The sequence below is a fragment of the Pseudorasbora parva genome, chromosome 16, assembly GCF_024679245.1.
Source record: "Pseudorasbora parva isolate DD20220531a chromosome 16, ASM2467924v1, whole genome shotgun sequence".
In the NCBI taxonomy this organism is placed as follows: Eukaryota; Metazoa; Chordata; class Actinopteri; order Cypriniformes; family Gobionidae; genus Pseudorasbora; species Pseudorasbora parva.
The window spans coordinates 28,114,677-28,129,482 of NC_090187.1; the positions used below are offsets into that span (position 1 = coordinate 28,114,677).

The window sequence follows — 14,806 nt, forward strand, 5'->3', positions numbered from 1 at the left end:
GTGGACCAACACCAGCAGCTGACATGGCACCCCAGACCATCACTGACTGTGGGTACTTGACACTGGACTTCAGGCATTTTGGTATTTCCTTCTCCCCAGTCTTCCTCCAGACTCTGGCACCTTGATTTCAGAATGACATGCAAAATTTGCTTTCATCCGAAAAAAGTACTTTGGGCCACTGAGCAACAGTCCAGATCTGCTTCTCTGTAGCCCAAAAGTGTCTTGACCTGGGGAATGCGGCACCTGTAGCCCATTTCCTGCACACGCCTGTGCACGGTGGCTCTGGATGTTTCTACTCCAGACTCAGTTCACTGCTTCCGCAGGTCCCCCAAGATCTGGAATCGGTCCTTCTCCACAATCTTCCTCAGGGTCCGATCACCTCTTCTCGTTGTGCAGCATTTTTTGCCACACTTTATCCTTTCCACAGACTTCCCACTGGTGCCTTGATACAGCACTCTGGGAACAGCCTATTCGTTCCAAAATTTATTTCTGTGTCTTACCCTCTCGCTTGAGGGTGTCAATGATGGCCTTCTGGACAGGGTCAGGTCGGCAGTCTTATCCATGATTGCGGTTTTGAGTAATGAACCAGGCTGGGAGTTTTTAAAAGCCTCAGGAATCTTTTGCAGGTGTTTAGAGTTAATTAGTTGATTCAGATGATTAGGTTAATAGCTTGTTTAGAGAACATTTTCATGATATGCTATTTTTTTGAGATAAACATAATAAAAGACAATAAAAGACCTGAAATATTTCAGTTGGTGTGCAATGAATCTTAAATATATGAAAGTTTAATTTTTATCATTACATTATGGAAAAATAATGAACTTTATCACAATATGCTAATTTTTTGAGAAGGACCTGTATATATATATTTAGGGCCAGATTTACTAAACAGGGAAATTAGCTTGAGAGCGCAATTCCATAAATGCGGCAATGGTAATGGAAAGTTATGCGTGTGATCTACTGACAGAGTGGATTAATGAACACAGAGGCAGCCGGATCATTTCCATAATGACCAGTGCAATCTACCAATTAGCGTCTGGTTTAAGACACGCTTTTTTGGGGCGGTAAATAATGGCACAAACCATTGTAAATCACCTTGCAGGATTCATTTAAATACTCTCCTCCCATACATGTTGGGCCTAAAAGGGAAACTTCTAAAAATACATATGCATAAGGTCATCCGCAAAAATAACGTGCCCACACGTTTTCAGTGCTAATTTTTCACTACATGTCTTTAGTAAATCCTGACAACAGTTTTTTGTACACCAAAAGAGGATTTGCCCTGGCGCTAGCTGTTAGTAAATATGGCCCTTATTGTATGATTATTTCATTGGTGTTTATTACATTACCTTTGTCTATGTCATTCACTGTCTATTATTCTGCTCTAAGGAGAGAGAGAGAGAGAGAGAGAGAGAGAGAGAGAGAGAGAGAGAGAGAGAGAGAGAGAGAGAGAGAGAGAGAGAGAGAGAGAATGAAGGGAATAAAGAAAAATAGGAAGCTGCTAGCTGATGAAGTTGATGCATGAGAGCTGATCAGAAGAAGGTCTAGTAAAAAGGTTACTAGCTATCAGCCTTTACTTTAGAATGAGAGCCATTAATATTACAGAAATATACAGTGCTAATATCGGTACAATTCAGTGCAGGCCGCAGATGTTACATTATTTAATCAATGTTTCCCACTGATACAATTCGTATAGTTCACACATTAATTAATGCTGGTGTTGTGTAAGTCATTAACACCCACAGCATTTGAGTGTGGAATCAGATTATCACCTTATGCAGTGTTTATTGAAAGTGTTACACTTTTTTTGGTAGCAAGTAGTTAGCTTGTACTAAATTTGATTAAATAAATCTGTTCATGGACCACAAATAATTGAATCTATATAGGATGATACTTAAAAGCACGTCCATTTTAGAATAAATCACTGTTCAATATTAATTGATGTGTATTTTATGAAAATAGACACTAAGCTGTAGTGTCAAAAACAACCCGCATGTACCAAATTCTGAGATATGAGAGTGTTTCCTTTCTTAAAATAAATTTTTGATGGCAAGATAGCCAAATTAATTCCTGTATTTTATCAAACCAAAGCTTTTACAACAAGTAGACATTTCTGTGGAAAGCATTATTATTATTTAAATTTTCTCTCAGCTTCTAAGCATCTTATTGCTGTTATTGAAAAAAAAAAAAACTATTTTTTTTTGTTATGCATGATCTCTTCTATACACTTTACCTGAAAACATGTGTGTATATATATATATATATATATATATATATATATATATATATATATATATATATATATATATATATATATATATATATATATATATATATATATTAGATTTTGCTGAAATGTATGTAGGTTGCAGCCCAGGCCCATTGGACAAACGTGCCTGTGGCAAAATTTTAGCAAAACACAGAATACAGTACGTTGCATCCTTCGCTTTTTGTGACAGTTTCAAAGTGTTTTGTTTTTTTCTGGAACAGATAAATATGAATCTGGCAGCGTTTTATTACATTGGTTTCTATACTTATCACTGCAGTTCTGACTTGAATGTCCGGTGAATGGTGCTAAAATCTTAATGCATATTAATTTACACCTACACTAAACGCTAAACCTACCCGATACTTTTAACAAAAGAAAATGTAACAAAAATTAAATTGTAACCATGCCATTTTATGTGCCATGTTTTGAACTCTTTTCTTTGAGTGTTTATCATGATTTGTCTTTCACGGGATTCAAGGCAGCTCTTGGCAAGTACATTTCTGTACCAGCTTAGCTGAAAAGCTGAGCATGTGGAGCTGGTGTAAACTTTGTGTACAAATCATGCACTATGGTAGCCTAGAAATCTAGACGCACCCTAGCGGCAGCAAATCTAATCTGCCAGCGAGTGTCGTCTAGCAACTCTCAATACTCTTCTGAACTGTAATCCCCTAACTCTTGACGGGCCAATCACATCGTGTATATGGGTCAGTAGGTGGGGCCATAATGATGATGGCCAAGTTGCGTTTGTGTGCTTCTAGTAAACACAGAAACTGGTGAACGGCAGTCTTTCGAATCAGCTTTGACCACGACTCTGGAAGACTTGGAGTAAGGCTTTCCTCGGAGAAAAGAACAAAGAACGGCACTGAAGTCATTTATAAAAAGTGAAGATGTGTTCTGAGTTTTGCCAACCGGATACGGCGAATGTTTAATCTATCAACTAGTTCTGCTTCACCTTCGTTGCTCTGGTTGGTTGAAGCGCTATCCTATCGCGTGCAGAGGGAGTTTGAAAGACAACCGTTTATCCCGCCCCTCGGATTGAGCCCTGTCAATCGTGAGTTTACAGACCAAACATCTTGATGTGGGTCTGGCTTGTCAGGCTAGCACTATGGTAAAAAAATTATGAATTTTATGAAAGGGGCCAATGATCTGCCCTTGTAATCATATGTGTTTTAAGAAAACGATAAAAGCTTGCCGTTTTGTTGCCTCTAGTGTTAATTTATTTTGGAAAATGCAGTGATATGTACGTATTGGTGCATATTTTGCGTAAAGCAAAAATGTCACAGGTATATTTTTCCAATGAGAGCAGGTTTGACAGTTTTACTCTAATTAATTGAAAGCAAGCCTATTCTTCTATTCAGAATTTCGTACAAGCTCTGCACATATGCAATTATTTTAATATGAAACTTTAAGGAATGCTTTTCCATTGCTAATATCTTAAAAGATAGCAGGTTACACATTATAGTCTCCGGTTGAGGTGTCATAGGGGCTTGATGGAGAATTACTGTATGATTCCTCTCTAGCAAACCGTGACCATGGTTGAACAACCAATCTATCACGTTCACATGATTCTTATTAAACCCACGTTACTTCGGATCACATAAAAACACAAATAGAAAATCACATGCACACTTGTCATCTAGCAGACTGGTGTGAATTCTGCAAGTTGATATGTGGAGTTTGAGCAAAGGGGACGCCAACCTTGAAGGTGGCACTTCTTCATCCATGAATGCTTCATTCACAACTCCTTATGCTCAAATGTATCACAACTCAAAACCTTGAGAGGACCTTGAAAAATCTCTCTATCCTCATCTATTTTTCATGATGCCTTGTCAGATGGAATTAAAGTATGTTGCCATGTTCTTGTGAAGAATACAGGGAATTTATTAGTGTGGTTTTTCTCTGCCCTGTGAATGTTTATCCTCTGCTGGTTTCGCATTTTGTCTGGGTTTGGCGGCACTTAGCCACGGTGTTTGCCTGCGTCCCAAAAGCTTTAAACAGAGAGATTGGACTTTAAGTAAACAAGCAAACAAGTTCTGAATTTTAGGCAAGATAATCACGTAGGAGTTTGCAGAGGCTGGTATCCCTGAATACACATTCCTCATCCCCTTCTCGGTTTGAGTCATACCATATCGCAAATACAACACCCACATGCACACACTTGTTTTTTGTTTTTTTTGTTTGTTTTTGACGGCCGTCAAATCTTGTACCTTGATCTCATGTGGCTGGTTCTGTAAAATGTACCATCTTGTGAAGTGACGACCCTGTTAAAAGCATCTACTAGATACAACCAAACCAAATCACGCTAAATTAAACATGTTTCATTTTCTCCAAAATGGAACTGGGCAGGCTTTTAATTTGTCGGTCTGTCAGGGAGCATTGCCACATCCATCCATTACGGCTCTGCCTGTCCTCAAACAGAAATCGATAGGAGGAAATTCTAGCTGTCAGATTGTCTTTAAAAATGTAGGAAGGCAGCTCATTCCAGTTATCACTTCAGAAGGAAAGCAGAACAATGTTGTTACATCCCTCAACAGAAAAAAAGCTGTGCTACAGATATATGATTAAACTCTCGGTGGGCATCTGTCGGCTGCCTGGATATTCCTGGGGCACAGAGATACAGCCCTGCATTTTCTTTATCTGATGGGTCGATCGTGATATTTCCTGTGCGACATTTCTCAGGGTGTTGGGCTTTTGTTTTGTTTTTACAGTGCAGAAAAGCAAATTATGTGAAAATATGTAGAGGATGAAAAGCAAAATAACAAATCCTATGTTTAGTTGCCATTTAGTTTAAAGTAATTTACAAGATCGCACTGTTTATCTAGATCTAGTTAATGAGTTGCTTGATCCCAGATAACCTGAATGCCACCAGCTTACGTCCTACTCCCTTTCTGTTTTTATTTTGTTGGGATGTCATGCTTAATGAAACCTCATAGGAATGCTAAAGGAGCACATGTGCGTGCGTGCGTGCGTGTGTGAGAGAGAGAGAGAGAGAGAGAGAGAGAGAGAGAGAGAGAGAGAGAGAGAGAGACAGAGAGAGAGAGAGAGAGAGAGAGAGAGAGAGAGAGAGAGAGAGAGAAGAGAGAGAGAGAGAGAGAGAGAGAGAGAGAGAGAGAGAGAGAGAGAGAATGACACAAAAACTTGTTGTACAAGCCCAATTAGTGCATGCTTGACTGATCGCATAAACTGTGGAAATGAAAAATCCAATCCTATGCTTAATACATTTAGAAAGAATAAAGCGTTTTATCTGCTATATCAAAATGAAATGTAAAATATAGAAATACAGGCAGTAGTTTTATCCATTTATACATAAAACATTTTTAAAATGAATATGAATCTACATAAACAATCCAATTTTACATCATTAATCAATGAAACCTAATGCATTAACTAATGTTAACAAATTGAACCTTTCGTAAAGTGTTACCTTAATTTTTGTCCACTTAAAAAAAAGTATTGCATGTTGTTGTTGCAGTGCTAAAACCGAATAACTTTTAAAATAAACCGTTTAATAGAATTTATAGTGAGACTCACTCAAAGTAATACATATTATGTATAATATATTGCAATACTGCTTTATGCTATAGTAGTAAAAATAATATGAAAAAAACGTATGATGCAAATGAGAGTAAAATAGTATTTTTACTCTTTGTTGCCCCACCTGTCTAATGAAATTGTACTTTACAATTGATTAAAACTGAAGTTGGAGCAAAGAACTGCGGCAAATTCCTCTTGTTTTTCTACCGCCAAATCATGAGCTAATCTTTTTAACCTAGTAGAGGCCTCACCACTGTAATAACGCAAACCAGCATGCCACCCGCCCATGGCCAAGATGACCGTCAGAGCCCAGATCCATTGAAAGAAAAGACCAGCCCAACACAGACACTTCATTAACTGATAAGCATCTGGTGAGCTCTCTTCTCTAAGGTCTGTCTCCCTCCTCATCTCTATCTATCAGTCTACAGAAAGCTAACGTATCAGTCAGCAGAAGGAGGCGGGTGAGGGGAAAATGCGATCCTCAAATCTGTCAGGATAATTGTGCGACTGATAAGTCTCCCATGGAGAATCCATCAAAAATGAGCCTTCCTCCATAGTGGGTCTCACACTGTGCTAGTGTTGACGCGGGAAGTCAATAATGTCAATTAGCGTAATAAAAAAGATGGGGGAAAGGGAAGAAAGTGATAAGGCTAATGGTGAAAGGCTGTTGTTGCTCGGATGCACATGCTATTCCCATTAAAGATCAGATATGGCATTATTATGAAGGCTACCAAAGTCAGACCTGAATTCAGAAATTGAGGTTTTGCTTTAGTGTGAATAATTTTGAAATGAAAGGAAACTCCAGTATAGCAGCAACTAAGTAAAACAAATAAGAATAAAAAAAAAGTCCAGAATATAATAGAAATAAAACATCAGCTTTTAAAAGGCTCTTTTGCCTTTTGAAATGGAATTCAACTGAACTTGGTCCTGGCATTACCATGAAAAAGAGATCTGCCATTTTGGCCATATAACCAAGCCATAAAAGCCATGTCACATCAACCTACTCAGAACGAGTCCTACAGGCATTAAAGATTAAATTTACAAGCCTCATCATCCACAGATACAACACCGCAGTGTGCTATAAAGCCTCTCTCTTCTGAATAATGTAAAAACATAAGGACATGTAATGGTCTAAGGGTGTTTTTGTGTATGTATCATTGCAGCGCTTTGGTTGTGGGTGTGCTCTGGCCTGGCTCTGTTCTCCGAGGGCAGTAAATTGCTGTGTGTGAGGGGGGTAAAGGCAGGGTTTCGGCAGCCACAGATCTTTGGGGGCCCTTGCCCCTGATTAAAGCCCCTGCACTGTCCCCCATGCTAAAAATGTACAGCATAATGGCACATTTGTATCCACTGGAGCCTAAAAAAACTCCTAATTTCCATGACACCAAGAGAAAATAGCTTAATCTTTTGTTGCAATATTAGATACATGCTGAGTGAATGACGAATGTTGTGGCAAAATATTATCTCTTTAACATTTCAATGCAAACTCTCAAACTTCGCCAGAATAATGCTACTGAAGGAACATTTTCTATTGTAAGTCCTTAGTCAGGTTGAACGTTTCATCCGAAAACAACCTAAATCATAACCCTTAAATGTGTCTCTTCCAAATCTCTCTCTCTCAGCCTCTAATTTGGCAGATGTCGCAGGTTAAGCAGATCAATAAAGGATTGTATTAAATGCTGCACTCAACCCTCTTAACATATGCTTCAGCTGAAGCACACTGCTTCCTGAGCTTTGAACGAGGCAAACCATAACTTCATTATGAATGAGTAGAGATCATGTTTCAAATATCATTCAATCATTAAGCACTTCATCACAGGAAAATAGGCTTATAAGTTTGTGTGTGCAACTATGTGTGTCTACGTGCGGACCCACTTAATATTAGGTGGCCTGAACTATGTAATAACATTTAAATGAATAATTTTATACAGTGCACTAATTGTGTACATACATGTTTTACATTGTACTTACATTAAACAAAATTGCCTGCATGTAATTGCATCTGTAATTAATTTCTGTAGTTACATTTGTAATTACACTGTTGACACTTCCCTTTCACCTAAACCTACCTTTAAACTTAACCGTACCACCACACCTGTCCCTAACTTCCCCGTATTACACCTCAATACCAGCAAAAGTGTGTGCAATACAAAAAGAACACAATAAGTACATTGTACTTGTTTTTTGATGTACATACATAGTAGTTAAGGTTACATAATATAAAGTGGGTCCCTACCTGCACCATATCCATCACATATCTACTCGAGGTTAAGACATCCCCACATTCCTGTAGCCAGTTATTTGACCACATGACAGTTCATTACAGTGTAAATCTAATTCACTGTATCAGTGAAATCAATTTTCAGAAATGAAAGAGAAGTGTAGTATTTGGTGCTTTCTATAACCTCTTATATGGTTATCCTGATTGCATAATTAATTTGAAAAAAGACAAGAGGAAGGAGTTTAGTTTAGAGAAATACAAACCAAATGTTTTCTTTTTTATTGTTGTAACCTCTGTAGACTCCTCATAAAAATAGTGTTGCTCAAAATAAGGACAAAAGAAAATTGCTTTTGGAGCGATCTCCATAAAGGAAAGTCCATAATTCACACATTCATTTGAATCCCTTTCTCTATCAAGAAAATCTGAAACCATGTTAATGTGTACCTGCAGCAAACCATCCAGTCACTGCAACTGTCTCGTAAGTCTCGCAAACTAACATCCAGTTGAGCCCTTGCGCTACTAATCTGAGGCAACTGTTGTAATGCATTTACTAAATTAGCCCTAAAAGCCATTCAAATCAGAATTAATGCAGTACAGGATCTGAAAGAAACAGGAAAAGCAATCAAAATCCAACTCTTGAAACTGGATGGAAAAACCAAAGAACAGTCAATCCGATTTGTCAAAAAACCAAGAGGAACATCAGAGTAATAGTTAGAAGGTTAAACTCAAAAAGCAAGCAGGATGTCTGTTGAAATGTAGTTAAATGCTTGGTGCAAAACTATGGCGCAGCCTAAAAAAAAAAAAAAAAAGGATTAAAAAGAAGAAAAAAAACATTTGGCTGGGAGCAGCAGAACAGAGGACTCTGTAAATCCAGCTGCTGCATTCTCTCTTGGTGTCCATCCTGTGTTTTGCAATGTTTCGTTTTCTATCTCTTAAGCCAGTCTCATTTATTGCAAGAATAACATTTGGCACAATACAAATTCTTGGTGCTTTTAGAAGATAAGCCTTTAAAGATCAATCAGTGGACAGTTACTTAGAAAGTTCTCTGTATAAATGGGACTTTACTGCATCATATACAGCATGGTCTAAAAATCACAGGTTGCCTCTTTTCAAACAAATCTGACTCCGTTTGCAACATCGTATCAGCATCATCACATTGTTCCATCTTAAATAAGAGTTACAAGTTAGAAAATAGTTTAATTCATTTTCACTTTTATATAATCTGTTTCTTGTATCATCCCATAGTGGATTAATTTATATATTTATATTAATATATTTATGTATAAGCATGTACAAGAAAAACAGTCTCATTTTTGCACTGGGTACAAAAGTAATTGCTGTCTTTTCTGTTGTGCATTCTATTGCATGTTTTCATGATGAACAGAATAAAAGACAGAGCAGGAGAAGGCTGTAGGAATGTTATATCTGTGTTTCCTGTACCTTCTCCTTTGTGTGAGTTTTGATCAGGAAGGATTCGGGGATGGTGCTGATGGTCATGGGGCGGGGACGGTGCAGGGAGTTCCCTATGTTGTTCTCTGCCCACGGAGCAGAGTGTGCTGGTCTGTAGGAGCTGTAGCTGTGTTTGTAGGTGCTGTTGTGATCTCTCAGGCTAGGCAACATCATTCCACTTTCACCTGGTATACTTGTCCCTGCATGGGTGGTAGGAACATTCTCCCCCTCCGGAATGACCTCTATAGTCCTAGCAGCTGCCACCGTGCTTCTTTGCTGGTGCCGTTTACGCAGCTTGTAGAAAGCAATGAGCATAACGGCAGCAAGCAAGGTGACTGCCACAAAGCAGCCTATGATGATCTTAGTTGTCTTCATGACCTCGTCAAGACTTGCAGGTGGGCGTGTCGTTCCACGCACAGTCGGCACAGAGACCTGCCGAGGTGTTTGAAGTAAAACGGTCGGTGTAGAGATAAAAACTGGCTGAAAGACGGAAGGGGAGGCGGTTACCGTCTTTGGCTTTATCACTTCCTGTGAGGTGGGCTCAACTTCTTCCACTGTCACTGTAGTGAAGTAACTCAGGTTAGAAGTGTTGAGCTCAGCCGCAGTCACATTCAGGTAGGCCGAAGCATTGGAGTTGCCAGCCATGTTGGTCACCATGCAGGTGTACACACCTGTATCTGCTGAAAGTACATTGGAGAAGTTTAGTGTCCCGTCATTGAGCACTGATATCCGAGGGTGATTAGAGCCATGGGTCAAAACTGTTCCATTAGGCAGGAGCCATCTAACTGATGACATAGGGGCTGTGCGGCATTTGAGCTCAGCGACACGTTCAGCAGAGATGTTAAGATCCCTTGGGGCATCCAGTATGAAAGGTGCTGAGCACTGGAAAGTGCTCTGGTCCACCTCCACCAGGTAGCGTCCACGTAGGTAAGCAGGGGTGTGGCAGCGGCCACAGCAGGTGGAATTAGTGGGAATGTACTCCCTCAGCCACCAAGCCAACCACACTACATCACAGTCACACCGCCAAGGGTTGTGGTGCAAATGGAGCTCCACCAGGTAACTCAAGGGCGCAAAAAGGTCATGGGGCAAAGAGCTAAGGTTATTATGGGCCAGGTTGAGCTCAACCAAGGCTGTGACATCATCAAATGCATTTCTTTCTATAGTGGTGATCCGAGAGTTCATAATCCACAGTTTTTTCAGGGATTTCAAACCCCTGAAGGATCCAGGTTTTATCTCTGGAAAGTAGTTCTCAGACATTTCTAGCTCCTCCAGCCCAACCAAAGGGGTCAGGACTGGCATCTCCCGCAGGTTACACATTCCAAGGTTTAAGTATTTCAAATTGTATAATCCCTCAAAAGCACCCTCAGAAATATACTCCAGCTTTTTTAACTCTCCAAGATCCAGACGCATTAAAGAGGGAACACGGTTAAATGCGTAGGAAGGTATGCTTTCGATAGGGTTGTTCCTGAGCCATAATTCCCGCAGTTTAGACAAGTACTCAAAAGCGCCACTTGGGATTACCGTCAATCGGTTGTCGAACAGCTCCAGTGTGTTGAGGCTGTTGAGGCCACTGAAGGCCCCCACCTCGATCTGCCGAATAGAGTTCCTGCCCAGTTGCAGTACCTCCAGGTGACGAAGGTGTTGAAAAGTGCCAGCTTCAATTGTCTCTATGCTGTTCTCCATCAGGTTTAAATGTCGTGTGGTGGCAGGGATGCCAGGGGGCACTCGAACCAGGCCGCGCCTGGTGCACACCACCTTAACGAACTGGTTACCACAGGAGCAAACAGCAGGGCAGGTCAGTGGTCCGGAGGGGGTGGCGCACACACTCCACGATCGTACCATGAGGTAGACTGCACAGAGCAGGGCTGCGTTCCAGGCACGGTGCACAGTTACCTGCCACAAGAGACTCATGATGTGGCGCGTTCATAATTCAACATCGCGTGGGGATTCGGCTGGGGAACGGAGAACAGTAGCCCTACCCTGGTTTGAGCAAGACTCTGCATCTGTTTGCCATCGACAGTGCAGGATGGTGCTGCGTTAAACACAGAGAGGGAAAGAGAGGGAGAGATGCAGGAAGAAAAAGATGAGTGGAGAAAGGGGAAAAAAAGCTGACCTACAGAATAAATATGTTGAAATAGAAGGCACATACCTCATTAGCTCGGAGTTGTCCTTAGTATAATCCTTTATTTTGAAGCAAAACCCCAACACCATTCACTCATGTTTCCCACTAAGATCACTGCACAACATTTTCAGCTATTTCTCTCATAAAAGTAAAGTGGAGCATGAACTGATTTGACAAAATGGCCCCTATTAATTCCAGAGAGAAGCGGCATTTAGTGAAACTGGTTCAAGGGGTAAGGCCCAGTCAGCTAAGCAGGTGCACGCATCCAGTCAGCTTGGAAAAGATCTCCTCTCATCTCCCCCATTGATTGTCCTTGGAAGGCGACGCTGAATACCACTGAACAATTTTCACAAGACTCCATTTCCAAAGTACATGCACATTAAACCAAAGAAAAATATAAAAAGAAAAAAAAAGAAAAGATAAGTGGGAAAAATCCAAAAGTCCTCTCAGATTAGTCTTTCCCCTCGTAGTAGACTAAGCCGCTTTTTTTTCTTCTTTTTTTTTTGTTAGTTTGCCATCGTCCACCCCCCACAACACTTGTTCAGCTGATTAGCCGTGCGCTGATGAATCCAAAAAGGCTAAGAGACGCACACTGCGGTCATTCCGTCTTGCTTTTTTAACTCACTCCGCTCTCCTGTCTGTCGCTGTAGCAGCTGCGGACTGCCGCGTGCACAGTTAGCAATAATCCATCAATTTCTCCGGAGGGGGGTTTGGGGGTGGTGTTGCGGGAGCAGAAGGGGGGAGGGGGGGAGGAGGACGGGGGAGCAGCAGCAACAGCAGCGCAGCAGCGGTGAAGCTCTATCCCTATATGCCGATCGTTTGCTCTTCGTGCTCTCTCTCACTCTTTCTCTGTCTGGCTTCCTCTCTCTCCTTCTTCCTTTCTCACTCTTTTCAGAATCAGGAAAAAAAAAAGGATTGATGCCGCCGTGTGACGTGTGGCTAATTTCAGAGAGATACCTTGCAGAGGATTCCGTAGTTTGCCCTCCCTCCCCCCGTTGTGGATCCTGCGGTATTCCTTTATTTTCCCTTGTCTTGAGGTAGTAAGTTGTGGCAGTTCGCCTGCACTGGCTGTGAGGCTGCGGGTTGGCAGAGGCTCTGCAGTGGGAGGTGGGCAGAAGAAAAGCACGCGAGGGAGAGAGAGAGAGAGACGCGCAAACAAGCTCGCGCGCACACACGCGGCAGAGAAGACTGTCAGCGGCGACTGTGGCGAGAGCAGTGGTCCTCACCTCCAGCGCTCACCCTCCTCTCTGTATTTCTCTCTATGTGACTAGGTTGCAGGCGGCAGAGTCTTTCTCCTCCTTTTGTCCTTCAGTGGAAACGTGAATGTACTGCTGACGCATCCCGCTCAGAGCAGTGCATTGGTTTGATGCAGTGTTCTTGTGTATTAACACATTCTCCCCCTCCTCGCTGAGTGTACAGCCTCTCTTTCTCTCTCTCAGACGCACACACCGATACACTCTCCAAGTCTTCCTGATTCACTTCTCACTGTTTTGCTTCTCATTCTTAGAATATTTTTCCACTTACCTTCTTTCTTTCTCCTCTCATTATTTTATTTCTTCTTCATCTCTGTCCAAACTTCTCTCTCATGCTGACTTGCGCACATACACTTTCCAAGACTTTCCACTGTACACACTCTTTCCTCGCATTTTCGTTGTTAATCGATTTTGCTTTTTTATGCTCCATTTCTCTTAGTCTGACTTTATTCTTTCTCCCTGAAAACCTTTCTGTAGTAGTGTATATTTATATAGTCTTTCAATGGCATAATTTTAAATTTTATTTTAAATATGAGAACTATGGAATAGGAGATACGCTTCTTGGTAATACCGCTATGTAAAGTGCATTTGCATTAAAAATGAATTTCCATGCTTTAATTTGAGTACTCCAGATGGAAACAAACAAGCAAATGAAGACTATAGAAGGCTCCCAAGGATCACTGCTGTGACAACATCTTTGTGTGTTTGCTGACTGTGCTTGCATTGGTCAGTCTTAAGGGATGCCACAAAAGCACAGACTAGTGAGAAAGATGCACAAAAAGAGAAGAGGGGAGGGGAAGGGAAGGGAAGGGAAGGGAAGGGAAGGGAAGGGAAGGGAAGAGAAGAGAAGAGAAGAGAAGAGAAGAGAAGAGAAGAGAAGAGAAGAGAAGAGAAGAGAAGAGAAGAGAAGAGAAGAGAAGAGAAGAGAAGAGAAGAGAAGAGAAGAGAAGAGTGTGGTTTGGAAGCCTGGTCTCATTGTTAATACAGATATTAATACATACTTTTTAAAGACACAAAACATACTATTTTGTACATTGGATGGATGATGAAACATCCAATATGGACGTATCAGCAACATTTAAACGTTACTTTAAACTACAGTACGTTAAATATTTACGAATCTTTCATACACTCTAAAAAATGCTGGGTTATGAACAACCCAAGTTGGGTTGAATATGGACAAAACCAGAAATTGGGTTGTTTGAATCCAGTGAATGGACTCATTCAAACAACCCAAGTTCTGGGTTTGTCCATATTCAACCCAACTTAGGTTGTTTACAACCCAGCACTTTTTAGAGTGTATCATGAAGATATCTCCTTTTTACAATTTTATAGATAAATGTAATATCCCTTAACCATTCTTCCAAACCTAAGCATACCCATTTTATACAGAATATACAAATAAAATGTAATGGAGAGAGATGTGTAGGAAAATGACACTTTTACTTATAATAGCATTAAAAAGATGTTTTGAACTGCTAATCCCATTCCTACCCATAACAAATCCATTTCTAAAAAAATAAGTACGGTTATGAAGAAAAGACCTTATCAGGGTCCTTGGAGTTTAAGAGGTTAACAAAATTTTCGTCACGCAGTTAGATGGTCTTAGAAGTTGAGAGTTTATCACAATCACACTGAGCATCTTCAAGCACCTGTAACCCTGGTAGGATGTTTCAAATTTAGAGTTCCTATTCTAACCTGATTTTAACCTGATTCTGCTTGTGATCAGGCCATTTTAAGCCACTAAACTCTGTGAAAGTTTTCAGTGATCCAGTAATCTAATTCAATCAAACAGTCCAAAACAATGCTAATGTAAAGAAGACCAGGCTGATTATATCCGACATATCAGAGAGAATAGACTCACCTTGCGTTTTTAGTGATTTATTCATTCCAGTGTGTGCTCTGCTTTCAAACACGAGCTCTGTCGTATTCTGCGATTGTTTCTGAAGAGAGCAATTTTG

The 14,806-nt window shown here is 40.6% G+C and overlaps 1 protein-coding gene across 1 annotated transcript; it reads right to left on the bottom strand.

The window, feature by feature from the left end:
* Positions 1-5,907: 5,907 nt before the first annotated feature.
* lrrc4.2 (leucine rich repeat containing 4.2) lies at positions 5,908-12,969 on the bottom strand. Its single transcript, XM_067420151.1, has 2 exons — positions 11,620-12,969; positions 5,908-11,502 (listed from the first exon to the last, which is right to left on the bottom strand). Exon 2 carries the CDS (start codon positions 11,379-11,381, stop codon positions 9,441-9,443), a length of 1,941 nt encoding a protein of 646 aa, XP_067276252.1. The 5' UTR covers positions 11,382-11,502; positions 11,620-12,969; the 3' UTR covers positions 5,908-9,440.
* Positions 12,970-14,806: the final 1,837 nt, after the last annotated feature.